This window comes from Chiloscyllium punctatum, chromosome 16, assembly GCF_047496795.1.
Source record: "Chiloscyllium punctatum isolate Juve2018m chromosome 16, sChiPun1.3, whole genome shotgun sequence".
Classification (NCBI taxonomy): Eukaryota; Metazoa; Chordata; class Chondrichthyes; order Orectolobiformes; family Hemiscylliidae; genus Chiloscyllium; species Chiloscyllium punctatum.
The window spans coordinates 16,343,032-16,359,064 of record NC_092754.1 but is presented as its reverse complement, the minus strand read 5'-3'; the positions used below and the strand labels follow the sequence as shown (position 1 = coordinate 16,359,064).

Sequence of the window (16,033 nt, the reverse complement as noted above, 5' to 3'; positions counted from 1 at the left end):
CTACTGTCACTCACTACTCTCTCCCACTCGCTACTGTCTCCCACTCACTCCTCTCTCCCACTCACTACTCTCTCCCACTCACTACTCTCTCACTCGCTACTGTCTTCCACTCACTACTCTCTCCCACTCACTACTGTCACTCACTACGCTCTCCCACTCACTACTCTCTCCCACTCACTACTCTCTCCCACTCGCTACTCTCTCCCACTCGCTACTGTCTCCCACTCACTCCTCTCTCCCATTCACTACTCTCTCCCACTCACTACTGTCTCCCACTCACTACTCTCTCCCACACGCTACTGTGTCCCACTCACTACTCTCTCCCACTCACTACTCTCTCTCACTCGCTACTGTCTTCCACTCACTGCACTCTCCCACTCACTACTCTCTCCCACTCACTACTGTCACTCACTATGCTCTCCCTCTCACTACTCTCTCCCACTCACTACTCTCTCCCACTCACTACTCTTCCCCACTCACTATTCCCCACCACTCACTACTGTCTCCCACTCACTACTGTCACTCACTACTCTCTCCCACTCGCTACTGTCTCCCACTCACTCCTCTCTCCCACTCACTACTCTCTCCCACTCGCTACTGTCTCCCATTCACTACTCTCTCCCACTCACTCCTCTCTCCCACTCACTACTCTCTCCCACTCACTACTGTCTCCCATTCACTACTTTCTCCCACTCACTACTGTCTCCCACTCCCTACTCTCTTCCACTCACTACTGTCACTCACTACGCTCTCCCACTCACTACTCTCTCCCACTCACTACTCTCTCCCACTCGCTACTCTCTCCCACTCGCTACTGTCTCCCATTCACTACTGTCTCCAACTCCCTACGCTCTCCCACTCCCTACTCTCTCCCACTCACTACTCTCTCCCACTCGCTACTCTCTCCCTCTCACTACTCTCTCCCACTCACTACTGTCTCCCTCTCACTACTCTCTCCCACTCACTACTCTCTCCCACTCACTACTGTCTCCCACTCACTACTGTCACTCACTACTCTCTCCCACTCGCTACTGTCTCCCACTCACTCCTCTCTCCCACTCACTACTCTCTCCCACTCACTACTCTCTCACTCGCTACTGTCTTCCACTCACTACTCTCTCCCACTCACTACTGTCACTCACTACGCTCTCCCACTCACTACTCTCTCCCACTCACTACTCTCTCCCACTCGCTACTCTCTCCCACTCGCTACTGTCTCCCACTCACTCCTCTCTCCCATTCACTACTCTCTCCCACTCACTACTGTCTCCCACTCACTACTCTCTCCCACACGCTACTGTGTCCCACTCACTACTCTCTCCCACTCACTACTCTCTCTCACTCGCTACTGTCTTCCACTCACTGCACTCTCCCACTCACTACTGTCTCCCACTCACTACTGTCTCCCACTCACTACTGTCTCCCACTCACTACTCTCTCATACTCACTACTGTCTCCCACTCACTACTGTCTCCCACTCACTACTCTCTCATACTCACTACTGTCTCCCATTCACTACTCTCTCCCACTCACTACTCTCTCATACTCCCTACTGTCTCCCATTCACTACTCTCTCCCACTCACTACTCTCTCCCACTCACTACTCTCTCCCACTCACTACTCTCTCCCACTCGCTACTGTCTCCCACTCACTACTCTCTCCCACTCACAACTCTCTCCCACTCACTACTCTCTCCCACTCACTCCTCTCTCCCATTCACTACTCTCTCCCACTCGCTACTGTCTCCCACTCACTACTCTCTCCCACTCACTACTGTCTCCCACTCACTACTCTCTCCCCCACACTCCTATTTCCCACTCACTACACTCTCCCACTCACTACTCTTCCCCACTCACTATTCCCCATCACTCGCTACTCTCTCCCACTCACTACTGTCACTCACTATGCTCTCCCACTCACTACTCTCTCCCACTCACTACTGTCTCCCCCTCACTACTCTCTCCCCCACACTCCTATTTCCCACTCACTACTCTCTCCCACTCACTACTCTTCCCCACTCACTATTCCCCACCACTCGCTACTCTCTCCCACTCACTACTGTCACTCACTATGCTCTCCCACTCACTACTCTCTCCCACTCACTACTCTCTCCCACTCACTACTCTGTCCCACTCACTATTCTCTCCCACTCGCTACTGTCTCCCACTCACTACTGTCTCCCATTCACTACTCTCTCCCACTCACTACTCTCTCCCACTCACTACTGTCTCCCACTCACTACTGTCTCCCATTCACTACTCTCTCCCACTCACTACTGTCTCCCACTCACTACTGTCTCCCATTCACTACTCTCTCCCACTCACTACTCTCTCCCACTTGCTACTGTCTCCCACTCACTACTCTCCCCCACTCACTACTTTCCCCCACTCACTACTCTCTCTCACTCACTACTCTCTCCCACTCGCTACTGTTTCCCATTCACTACTTTCTGCCACTCACTACTCTCCCCCACTCACTACTCTCTCCCACTCGCTACTGTCTCCCATTCACTACTGTCTCCCACTCACTACTGTCTCCCACTCACTACTCTCCCCCACTCACTACTTTCCCCCACTCACTACTCTCCCCCACTCACTACTTTCTGCCACTCACTACTCTCCCCCACTCACTACTCTCTCCCACTCGCTACTGTCTCCCATTCACTACTGTCTCCCACTCACTACTCTCTCCCACTCACTACTCTCTCCCACTCAATACTCTCTCCCTCTCAATACCCTCTCCCACTCACTACTCTCTCTCACTCGCTACTGTCTCCCACTCACTACTCTCCCCCACTCACTACTTTCCCCCACTCACTACTCTCTTCCACTCACTATTCTCTCCCACCCACTACTGTCTCCCACTCACTACTCTCTCCCACTCACTACTCTCCCCCACTCACTACTTTCCCCCACTCAATACTCTCTTCCACTCACTACTCTCTCCCACTCACTACTGTCACTCACTACTCTCCCCCACTCACTATTGTCACTCACGACTCTCTCCCACTTGCTACTCTCTCCCACTCACTACTGTCACTGCCCTCTCCCACTCACTATTCTCTCCCACTCACTACTCTCCCCCACTCACTACTCTCGCCCACTCATTAATCTCTCTCACTCATTACTCTCACCAATCACTGTCTCACACTCACTACTCTCTCCCACTCACAACTCTCCCCCACTCACTACTGTCACTACTCTCTCCCACTGACTACTCTCTCCTACTGACTACTCTCCCCCACTCACTACTCACTCCCACTCACTACTGTCACTACTCTCCCCCACTCACTACTCTCCCCCAATCACTACTCTCTCCCCTTCACTACTCTCTCCCACTCACTACTGTCACTACTCTCTCCCACTCACTACTCTCCTCCACTCACTACTCTGCCTCACTCACTATGGTCACTACTCTCTCCCACTCACTACTCTACCCCACTCACTACTCTCTCCCACTCACTACTCACCCCGACTCACTACTCTCCCCCACTCACTACTATCTCACACTTACTACTCTCTCCCACTCTCTTCTTTCCCCCACTCACTACTGTCACTACTCTCTCCCACACACTACTCTCTCCCACTCACTACCCTCCCCCACTCACTACTCTCTTCCACTCACTACTCTCTCCCACTCACTACTGTCACTCACTACTCTCCTCCACTCACTACTGTCACTCACGACTCTCTCCCACTTGCTACTCTCTCCCACTTGCTACTCTCTCCCACTCACTCCTCTCTCCCACTCATTACTCTCTCACACTCGTGACTCTCTCCCACTCGTGACTCTCTCCCACTCACTACTCTCTCCCACTCACTACTCTCTCCCACTCGCTGCTGTCTCCCACTCACTACTTTCTTCCACGCACTACTCTCTCCCACTCGCAACTCTCTGCCACTCGCTACGATCTCCCACTCACTATTCTCTCCCACTCACTACTCTCTCCCACTCGCTACTGTCTCTCACTCACTACTATCTCCCACTCGCTACTCTCTCCCACTCACTACTCTCTCCCACTCACTACTATCTCCCACTCGCTACTCTCTCCCACTCACTACTTTCTCCCACTCACTCCTCTCTCCCCCTCATTACTGTCTCCCCCTCACTACTCTGTATCCAATGACACCTAACCCCAAGCTATAACTCTTGAATATTGATGAGCCTTTGAGACTGACTCTGAAATCTACTTCCACAACCCTGTAGCGCAGCGCAGATATGATAACATATAGATCAGATAAGCTACTATACTTTATCTGCATGTTGAAAGGGGTGTTCTGGTGATAACTTCAGTTACAATTTCACTCCACCTCAGACATATGTGGCAATGCATGTGAATCAATTCCTTGAAAATGTTGCCCTCAAGACCATCCACTCTATTGTATCCACAAAACTTTGGAAAATGAGGTTTCAAATATTCATTTGATCCCTCCAAGCTGCTTGAGTAAAGGAATGACATTGGAAGGTAAATGTCAGTTGATTCACAGAACATTGGCTTGTAATAGTGGATACAGGATACACTGCCTGTGACGCTGTGCTTCATGTCTCACTGGACATGTTATTGAAACACAGAAAAGGCATGGCATTAATTCAGTTGATCCAGTGTGTGCCAACATAAAAAACAGCTTTCCATTCTCATCCCACTTTCCATCTGTATTGGTAATCCTGTAGGTGACAGCACATAGTTATAGACATGTACAGCACTGAAACAGATCCTTCAGTCCTACTCATCCATGCTGACCAGACATCCCAACCCAAGGCAGTCCCACCAGCCAACACCTGGCCCTTCTCCCTTCAAACCTTTCCCAGTCATATACTCATCCAGATGCCTTTTAAATGTTGCAATTGTACCAGCCTCCACCACTTCCTCTGGCAGCTCATTCCATACTCATACCACCCTCTGCATGAAAAAGTTGTCCTTCTTTTATATCTTACCCCTCTCACCCTAAATCTATGCCCTCTAGTTCTGGACTCCCCCACCACAGGGAAAAGACTTTGTCCATTTATCCTATCCATGCCCCTCATAATTTTGTAAACCTCTATAAAGTCACCCCTCAGCCTCTGACGCTCCAGGGAAAACAGCCCCAGTCTGTTCAATCTCTCCCTGTAGCTCAAATCCTCCAACCCTGGCAATATCCTTGTAAATCTTTTCTGAACCCTTTCAAGTTTCACAACATCTTTCAGATAGGAAGGAGACCAGAACTGCACACAATATTCCAACAGTGGCCTAACCAATGTCCTGTACAGCTGCAACATGTCCTCCCAATTCTTGTACTCAAGTAAAAGAAAGCATACCAAACGCCATCTTCGTCAAGTGTATTTCTAAGTAGTTTGGAAATGTGATGTGGACTTCATCCTCTACCATCCTTTTAGGCAGCAATTTCCTGAATACCAGCTTCCACAGGTGTAAAAGAATCGCTGATACACCTTTAATCTTTTAATTGATTGCTTTACACCAGGGTTGGGGGTGGGGTGGGGTGCATAACGCAAGGGCATAAGCTTACGGTGAGAGGGGAAAGATATAAAAGGGAACTGGGAGGTAACTACTTCACACAGTGGGTGGTGTGTGTAAGGAATGAGCTGCCAGAGGAAGTGGTGAAGGCTGGTAGAATTACAACATTTAAAAGGCATCTGAATGGGTATATGAATTGGAAGGGTTTAAAGGGATATGGGCCAAATGCTGGCAAATGGGTCTAGATTAATGTAGAACATCTCGTTGACATGGACAAGTTGGACTGGAGTGTCTGTTTCCATGCTGAAAATCTCTATGACTCTATGTTCTGTGGTTACTAAACTGTCTGCTAAGGGAATTGGTCCTTCCTCCAGGTTCCTCATAAGATTCTTCAATCATAATGTTTGATAATATCACTGGGTAATGGCTCTCCAACACTAATGGACCTTGATAGCAGCAAACATCTTGGTATTGTTCCCAAACTTTACAGTCAGATTATCATCAATACCACAAGCAAATCTCTCATCAACATCCTCCGTTCTAACTGAAACAATGCCAACCCAGCCAGTCTCTTCTCTAAAGTAATATTCTCCAGTCCTGGCAACATCCTTGTAAATATCAAATCTAATTTTACTCAGCTGATCACTTCCTTCCATCAATGTAGTGATCAGAACTGTATTGTTGTCTTATCCATGGCACATAACTGAACAGTGTTATAGGATAGCCTCCATATTCTTAAATTCCATGCATCTATAATGTAGTAGTTAAATTACAAAACTTTCTTGGTATGAGGGCATTACTGGCTGGACTGGTATTTATCACCCATCCTGAGTTGCCCTTGTGCAAGTGGTTGTGAGCTGTCTTCTTGAACCACGGCAGCCCATGTTACATGTAGATCAAGGCCATTTGGGGGGGAGTTCCAGGATTTTGATCCAGTGAAGAAATGGCAATATATTTCCAAGTCAGGACAATGTCAGCTTGGAAGGGTACTTGCATATGCCGGTGTTCCTGAATATCTTCTACTTGTGAATCTCAGTCTCTACAACCTACTGCCATCTCAAATATTTTCTCCTTAAATTTGGTTCCAAGTTATCAAAACTAATGACAAGGACATATTACAGGAACTTTTTCATGTGACATCATAGTGATAAAATTACAGCTTCATTTGTTCTCAATCCACACAGATTGTAATAGTTGTTCACCAAAAGAATCAATTGGTTGGCATAAGTAATACATTTCTGCCCCTCTTTAAGGTACTGAATTTGTTTCTTGTCTGAGCATGGTAATTTCGTTGTTATGTTAACGCTGATATCTTCTTAAGCAGTCCATTGAGATTGAAGACCACTGGGTTCAGGGATGGCTTGAGTTTAATTCAAGTATGGGGTGAAAGTGAGGACTGCAGATGCTGGAGATTAGAGTTGAGAGTGTGGTGCTGGAAAAGCACAGCCAGTCAGGCAGCATCCAAGGAGCTGGAAAATTGACATTTCAGGCAAAAGCTGATTCCCGATGAAGGGCTTTTGCCCAAAACATTGATTGCCCTGCTCCAAGTACATTGTATGATGTGCAGGCCCTATCCAACATGGGAGATGGCACTTGCAGAGTTGAGTAGAAGAGTTGTTTGGAGGTTTATGCATTCTCTCCAATGCCTCAAAACTATCTCATGCTTTTGGTGTCCTCCTGAACAGACCTTCTCCATCTTGGTTGTTCACAAAGTAGGAACTCCCAAGAACCAGTGGAGCTTTTCCTTTGCAAGGGTGCTTTCGGATATCCCTAAAGTAATTCCATTGACCTCTTGGGAATCTCTTGTCACAACTGAATTCCAGTTTCTACAGAGTATCTGGTTCCAGGCATATGAATATCCCATCCAGAAAAGCTGGTTTTAAATGACTTACATTTCGACACCATGCATTGCAAAGGTAGGGATTAACGAATATGTGGAAGAGCTTCTTTCTTTAGTGGATGAACCTGATAATATGTTACTTTCAGGTCCTATTTCTTCATTTCAGGAATAAAATCCTGTGGTACCTGATTCTTTAGTTTTGATGTGGAACATCTCTATCACTCCAATACTCTCCCAGATCAGTGAGAGAATTGTTCACCCTCTCCAACGTCAATGCCAATTTTGATGACTGATGTTGTTCATAAAACAGCGCAACATGCATCTATTGAGGGAAATATGGAAATTCCAATATTTTCAGCTGTACAAGCTTGTCACAACAATCTTTCAACCAGTAACAGTGTGAATCTCATGAGATTGTACAATACTACAGAAAACAGATTGCTATCTGCACATGCAAGAAAATTCCACAATATCCATGCAGTACTTTCATCAATCTTCCTTGGTACTTCCTCAAAAAAGTTGAATTTAGTAAGGCACGACCACCCCTTAACAAAACCATGCTGACTATCATGATTAATCCTTGCATCTTCAAGAAACAGTCAGAAGTGACACGACTTCGGGGGTTATAGTCGAAAGGTTTATTTGAAATCACAAGTTTTCAAAGGACTGCTCCTTTGTCAGGTGAAGTCCACTTGGTTAAACTTGAAAGGACTCAGAAATGATTTACAAGGATATTGCCAGGATTGGAGGGTTTGAGTTACGGGGATAGCCTGACTAGGCTAGGGTTATTTTTTTTGTGGAACTCAGAGGTTGAAGGGTGACCTTATAGAGTTTTTTTAATATCATGATGGGCATGATATTAAAATTGGGTGAATGGCCAAGGCTTTTTCCTTCCATTAAGGGTGTCCAAAACTACTGGGCATATGTTTAAGGTAAGTATTAAAAGATTTAAAAGGGACCTGAGGGGTAACTTTTCTTGCAGAGGGTGGTGTGTGTATGGAACGAGCTGCCAGAGGAGGTGGTGGAGCGGGCATGTATAATTACAACATTTAAAAGGCATCTAGATGGCTACATGAAGAGGAAAGGTTTAAGAGGGACATGGGCCAAATGCTGGCAAATGGGACTAGATCAGTTTAAGCTTAGAATATCTGGTTGCTGCAGATGAGTTGGACCAAAGGGTCTGTTTTCTGTAAAAATCTATGACTCGAAGTATTTGTAAGGAAACATAGAGATAGAGTTTAATAAATATATAGATAAACTTCTAAGGTAAACTCTAGTTTCTTTTAGGGAACTGTAACTTATCTTAGAAAAGATAACTGTAAAAAACTAGCATGTCATGTCCCAGAAATCTGCTTGAAGGTTCCACATCAGACTGCTGCGTAGCCTTTCAAACATTTAGAATCTCTTAGTCATTTTTTAAAAAAAAGTAACATTCAAGTCTGGCCTGAATTGGATGGAGATCAGTGAACCCAAATTAAAACAGACGTTATAGTTTGGGGAGAGGATGCTGCTTTTGGGTTTACTTGCCAGTGGTGTGGGGAGGGCGGAGATGAAGGTGTGTGAAGACGACACACATGGCTTTTCTCCGCTGCTTTTACATGACCTCTGCAGATGGTTCAAGCCTCCAGAGCAGATTGGGGATCATTACTGCTCAGGCTGGGGATCTTAATGTACAGTCCCATTCAAGGTGAGTCTTTGTGCAAAGGCAATGGCTGATGTCGTGGTTTTCTAACTGCACAGGGGTCTGTAGGGTGTCAGTATTTGCAGGGGTGCCCACGTCTTCTGTACCATTTCCATGGGGTTGCGCTGCGCTCCCTCTAGTAGGGAACCAGGGCTGCAGAACATACAGAAACCTTGCGTTGCGTGTGACGTCACCACGCCCACGAGGGGGTGCGTCTGACGTATGACGCAGGGCGCAGTGGGAACGGCAATGGCGGCGGATCGCACGAAGGCGGTCGGAGCTGTTCGAACGTCCCGCTCTGCACGGGATGGCTTGGACAAAAGCATCACGCTGCCGCCCGACGAGATCTTCCGCAACCTGGAGAATGCCAAGAGCTTCGCCATCGACATAGGTGAGCAGAGAACTGAGTAAGGCGGCGGAGTTGTGAGTGAGGGGCGGATGAGAAGGGGCAGGGAACTGTTTGGCCTTAGACGATTGGGAGATTAGGGGTGCGACCAATAAGGGGGCACGATGCGCATGTGCGGCCGTTGCAGCGCCCCCTGGGAGTTGTAGTTCTCGGCGCCAATGCCACTTATTGGTTCACATTTAAAATTACGGACAGCAAAAACTACAACACCCATCAGGCATTGCTGTGACCGCTCAACCGGGACAGAGAGAGCACCAATCTGTACAGGTGTTTTGCACAGCCACTGAAGTCAGAGCTGTCACCAGGTTGGCTGCATGCTATATGCTGAAATGTGACCAACCTTCACTCAGTTGTCATCAGATGTAATGACCTCTACCTTGCAGAGCCTGAGCACCAACCTTCAGAAACCTAAATATTATATCCATAATAATAAACGCAAAGAACTGTGTTCGTTGAAAATCTGAAACATAAACAGAGTGCTGGGCTCTTTAGCAGCATCTATACAGAGAAAACAGTTCATGTTTTGAGTCCAGTGACTCTTCATTTTTTTTTTGGCCTGCTTCAATTCTGAAGAAGTTGGACTCAAGAAGTTAACTTTGTTTCTCTCCACAGGTGCTGCTAAACCTCAAATCTCCACAATCTGCAGTACTTTGACTTATTTCAGCAGTAGATTGTTATTGTGGATGTAGGTTTGCTTGCTGAGCTGGAAAGTTCGTTTTCAGACTATTTGTCACCACATTGGATGACATCTTCAGTAAGCCTCCAAATGAAGCACTGGTGGTGTAGCCAACTTCCTGTTTTTATGTTTGTGTTTCCTAGGGTTGGTGATGTCATTCCTGTGGTGACATCATTTCCTATGGTGATGTCATTTCCCATGTTTTTTCTCAGGGGTGGTAAATGGGATCCAGGTCAATGAATTTGTTGATAGAGTTCCAGTTGGAGTGTCATATTTCTAGGAATTCTTGTGCGTGTCTCTGTCTGGCATGTCCTAGGAGGGATATGTTGTCTCTGTCAAAGTGGTGTCCTTCTTCATCCATGTGTAAGGATACTAGTGCGAATGTGTCATGTTGTTTTGTGGCTAGTTGATGTTCATGTATCCTGGTGGCTAGTTTTCTGCATGTTTGTCCAATGTAGTGTTTGTTACAGTTCTTGCAAGGTATTTTGTGAATGATATTAGTTTTGCTTGTTGTCTGTATAGGGTCTTTCAAGTTCATTAGCTGCTGTTTTAGTGTGTTGGTGGGTTTGTGGCCTACCATGATGCCAAGGGGTCCGCCAAGGAAACTCAAACATATGAATAGAAAGCAGGTTACACCACCAGTGCTTCATTTGGAGGCTCACTGAAGATGTTACCTAGTATGGTGATGAAACGTCTGAAAATGAACCTTCCAGCTCTGCGAGCAAACCTACATCCAGAACCTCAACCTGAACTACAAATCTTCTCAAAACTTGCTAGTAGATTGTTATTTTGCAGGGATCATGTAGATTTAACCTTTGCAGCCAGACGATGGGTGTGTAACAACAACAATTTGTAATTTATACAACATGGAACATTACAGTGCAGTACAGTCCCTTCGGCCCTCGATGTTGCGCCGCCCTGTCATACTAATCTGAAGCCCATCCCATCTACACTATTCCATGTACGTCCATATGCCTGTCCAATGACGACTTAAATGCACTTAAACTTGGCGAATCTACTACCGTTGCATGCAAAGCATTCCATACCCTTACTACTCTATAGAATGCTTATCAATTCTTGAGCTCAATAACTTTTGTTTTTGGCTTCTGGTCCAGCAGCTGCTTAATTTTCAAATATTGATATTTGTGTCCAAATCCTTTCCTTATATTGCTCCCCCTCATTTCTGTCATCTACTCCAGATCTACAACCCTCTGAGATCTTTGTGCTCCTCCAAATTGTATCTTTCAAGTTTCACAAATTTTCTTTGTTTCACCATTTGTACAGTACATTACATCACGGGCACAGGTCCTTTGGCCCACCAAGCCTGTGCCAATTCCCAGTCCTTATTTTGACTTGCTCCTTATTGTCCAAGTGCAGTTTCTAACCCTCTGTTCACCACCTATTCATGTGTCTATCAAGCTATGCCTTCAATATTGCTAATGTGCTTGCTTCCACCACCTCCACTGGCAGTGCTTTCCAATCACCCACTACCTTCTGTGTGAAAAACCTTCCTTGCATTCTCCCTAAAGTTTCCCCCTCTCCCTTGAACCTGTGCTCTTTTGTAATTAACCTTTCCACCCTATCTATGTCATAATTTTGTAGACCTCTATCAGGTCACCACTCAGTCTCTACCTTTCCAGTGAAAACAATGTGAGTTTAACCAAACTCTCCTCATAACTGAAACCCTCCATAGTAGGCAACATCCTGGTAAACCTTTTCTGCACCCTCTTGAAAGCATCGACATCCATTTGGTAGTGTACTGACCAGAACCGCACACAATGTTCCAAATGTGACCTAACTGAAGTTTCATTCAGTTGTAGCATAACTTGCCAACTTTTATATTCTGTGCCTCGGTTGATAAAGGCAGGTGTGCTGTATACCTTCTTGACCACCTTATCCACCTGTACTGTCACTTTCAGGGATTTGTGGACCTGACTGCCTGGGTCCCTCTCTATGTCAATGCTCCAAAGGGTTCTGCCATTTATTGTACAATTCGCACCTGAATTTGGTATTCCAAAATGCATCACCTCGCGTTTGTAATCTCTCTCTTCCTTTAAGACACTCCCTAAAACTTAGTTCTGTACAAACATTTCCCTATCTGGCATATTTCTATTTGTTACTCACTATCAAGTTTTTGATAGTTGCATGTGTGAAGTCCTCTAGAATATTTTACTATGTTAAAGGCACTATATTCATGCAAATTGTTGGACATTCCAAGTTGCTTAAGACCTCAATGCATTTATGCTGGGCTTAATTCATTGAGGGGCAATTTGTACATAGCTGCTGTTATTTCTAGATTTCACTTATTGAACCAACAAGTTGAACGCCAATCATTAAAGGAGTTTTTTATCCCCCTGCCAATCGCTTTTCTGATTTAAACAAAAAGTGACTTTCTCCAAATATGATTCCCCTGTTGCCACTTACTATTTTGCAAAATTATATGCTAGGTATTGATCAGGTTATTATGTGGCTGGTATTTCCAGCTAATATTCAAGAGGAAAAAATACTTTAGCAGTTTTTTTTCCTCTATCTTCTCTCTAATTTCAGGATGTCTGATAATGAGCTACTGCTAGTCAGGCTGAAATTACATTACTCAGCACTGGTGAGGAACCAGATAGTATGTGGCTAAGTTGCTAATGACTTACTTTCACCTGTACTATCAGAGAAGTTGGAGTTTTTTTGTGCAAAAAGGGAGTAGCCAGTAAACCTCTTGGGGAAAATTAATTGGATTTCAGTGTGGTTTACTGATTAATTGCCCTTATGAAATTCAATATTTCCCACTCTCCTGCACAGTACTTCATACTTATTTGAGTAATAGAAATGACAAAGAATATCATGCATCATCCCACTCAAAATAGTTGAAAGTCTCCCTTATGAAATTATCAAGTCATGTATGAATTGCCTGTGCCAACTTAAGAAAATCGACTTTGAAACCATTAAAGGACTTGTCTGCTATGAAAAGGTGAAATATTAACTGAACAGCAATCCATGATATATGCACCCATTATTAATCTAATGATAGGACATACAGATTGCAGTTCACAGTTTTCAGGAATGGAACAAATTGATTCAATAGTACACAGATTTTCCCTTTTTTTAAATATAAGTAGAGAGACATTTGACCTGAGTTCAGCAATTAGAAATTTTTTGTGTCATGAGAAATTTGTGCAAAAACATGGTGTTTCAAATCCTTACATTCATTCTGGTTGGCATGAGTGGATGCAAACAGGTAGTAGCCTACCTGTAGATGAAAAGAAATGGAGAACATTTCATCACATCAGGTACAAAATATTTCATAACTGATTGACCTGCTGTATATTCCTGCTGTATATTTCTGTCTTTCTGTTTTGATTTGATCTTTAGCAATTTTTGTTTTTTGTTTTGCTTGGTTTCTGTGGTTGATACCATCCTACTCCCTGACATGCTGGTTGTGGGTTGAAGGGCACACCCCAGTAATTGAGAGCTCATAATTGAGACTAATGTTTCACTACATTGTTAAGGCTGTATTACATTGTTGGTAATGAGGTCCTCTGGTTGAGGTGTCAAACCAAACTCTCAATTTGTTTTTGTCTTGTGAATCATAGCCTAACGTTCTCAAAGTTTTTGACGATGAGCAGGAAACAATGCCCTAACCTCAACCAAAATCAGATTGATTAATTGTTTAATGTACTGCTATTTGTGTGAGATCTGAATGTATGCAGAATCATCATGAAATTGGTCCAGATGGCTATCATTAAACATACCAAATTAAGTGTGAAGTGTCTTGAGACATTTGCAAACTATATTAAGGTACTGTACGAATTCACGTTTGTTTTTTATTTTATGAGAATAAGTGCATGGTAGTACATTTATCAATCAAAGAATGAAAAATGTAGCAGTGGGAGGATCAAGTTTGAGCAAGTGTTTGTTGTTTCTGTAACCTGTGGCTGATTCTGAGAAGGTGGTGAAGAAGCTGAAGAATGGAATGAACTTAATAGCCCTTTCAAAGAACTGAGTGCGCTCCTGCACTGTAATAGGCAAGTAGATGTTTTAACCTTTAATGTGTATCAAGATGCCAAAATAAGGAAAACTCATAAAAGGGACCCATATTGGTTCAATGTGTAAATTGTCTACATCATATGGTTATGACGAATCTAGATCAAGCATGTCCCAGCTTTGAACCTTAGGTTGAATTATATAATTTCAATTTCAGCAAAGGTTGAGAGAAGTATTTAGTTTCTATGAGTGGCAAGAAAAATAATTTCAGTGCTATGCAGTGGTATCTCCTGGAATGCGTGTAAGCTATATAGGAATTTTGGCTTAGCTGTGACTGTCAGTCCAAACTTTGACTAAAGGGAGTTGTCTTTCAGCTCATATGTATCTGACAGTCGCAAGAATGCACTCCTATTTCAGTTTACTCTTGAGCTGCCAACTGTAAGAAAGCTTTACCAATGGAGCTTGGAGGTAGAAATAAAGTACTTGATCATATTAAACCAGGGCAGGGGGTCTGGGCTCCAGGATTATTACAAAGTGAGTTAGAGTTGACTTAGATCAAAAGGAGATTTTACTGAGAGTAAACTGGATTCAAGGCCCATCTGTCTTTGTTAAAAATATGAAAAGGTGCATCACAGTGGCAGTGTACCTACCTCTTAATAAGTCAAAATCCATTTAAGTTCCACCTGCCAGGGAGATATGATAACATGTCTGAATAAATTGATTAAAATAATTTTATTAGCGTCTTATGGGGCTATGATAGTGTTCTTAGATCAGAAGTTCTGGTTTTAAATCCTGCTTATCATGGAGTTGTGTCATAACATGTCCAAACATGCTGATTAAAAATATTAAGTAAATAGAACCTTTCTGTTGGTGAGAGATATGGTAAACTAGATAAGACCAATTTAAGAAAATTGGCAAAATAATCAGCAGAGTTTTTCTACAAACAGCAGGTTTTGATCTGCATATTCTGCCTGAAAAAAATGATGGAAGCAGATTCAACACTGACTTTCAAAGGGGAATTTGAAATTCAAAAAGGAAACAACATTGCCTGGCTTTCTGGTTACAGCATAACAGTGAGGTTATTGAGATTCTTCTTGAATTCTCTGCCCAAAGGCAGTCTCAACCCACAACATTGTGATCTCCACCATGCGTATGGCAAGGAGGTCTGTCTCAAATCCAGGGAATTAATCTGCCTACTGCTGGCACCAATCTCATCCACATGGTCATTCAGTCAACTGAGCCAACCGCTTGCCCAAGAAATTCAGGTTGCTGTGGCATCTCAGCCTTCTACATGCAATTAATAACCTGGAGGAAAGAATAGCGTTGAGAGAATCTCAAATTTTCTTTCATCGTTGCATGGCTAACCAGGAATCTCACCTGCTTTAACCACTGGCCATTGGTAGATGTATGAATGATTTGTCTATTGATACCCAGTACGATGGCCATATTCTGAATGCACTGTCCATAACTGTTAAATCCTGGAGAGGCACTTGATCTGGAGCTTCTCGCTCAGAGGCAGGAACTATTAATCAGATAGCATTTTAGAAAAAGCTGAACTCATGATGCTTTGGTTTGAATGATTCCTCTTGGGCTATAACATTCTGTGCTTCTTCACAGTAGTAACCGAGGGACCCAGAAATGAAAAATGAGCCCAAGTTATGCACTTGAATAAGTTCTGTAAAATACTGTATATGCTTGAGTAAACGTCAATGTCATGTAAAAGTCAACTCCCTATTTTTGGCCCTAATTTTCCATATATCTTGTGTAAAAGTTGACCCTGGTTCTTAACAGATTAACATTTGTGAGTCAACATATTATCCTGTACATAAATGTTAAGATGAGGAAATTAATTTTTTTGTGATGTTATGTGTTTTGATGTATAATTCACACCAATTTGGCATGAAAGTTTAAGATACATTAGAGTCAGGTGACAACCTCCCTTTGTGTGCAGCTCTGCTGAGCTCAGTTCCCCTGTAGCACTCGTGGAATGCAGTCGTATAGCT

At 44.0% G+C, this 16,033-nt stretch overlaps 1 protein-coding gene across 7 annotated transcripts in view; it reads left to right on the top strand.

Moving 5' to 3' along the window:
- Window positions 1-9,216: 9,216 nt before the first annotated feature.
- Window positions 9,217-16,033, top strand: part of pank4 (pantothenate kinase 4 (inactive)) — a 69,059-nt gene continuing 62,242 nt past the window's right edge. For all 7 annotated transcript variants that reach the window (XR_011962691.1, XR_011962690.1, XM_072586300.1 and 4 more), the window contains exon 1: window positions 9,217-9,364. Coding sequence is in view for 5 of the 7 variants with exons in the window: in XM_072586300.1 (XP_072442401.1) it covers window positions 9,223-9,364 (142 nt within the window). In the remaining 2 variants the exon portion in view is untranslated. The remainder of the gene's footprint in view (window positions 9,365-16,033) is intronic.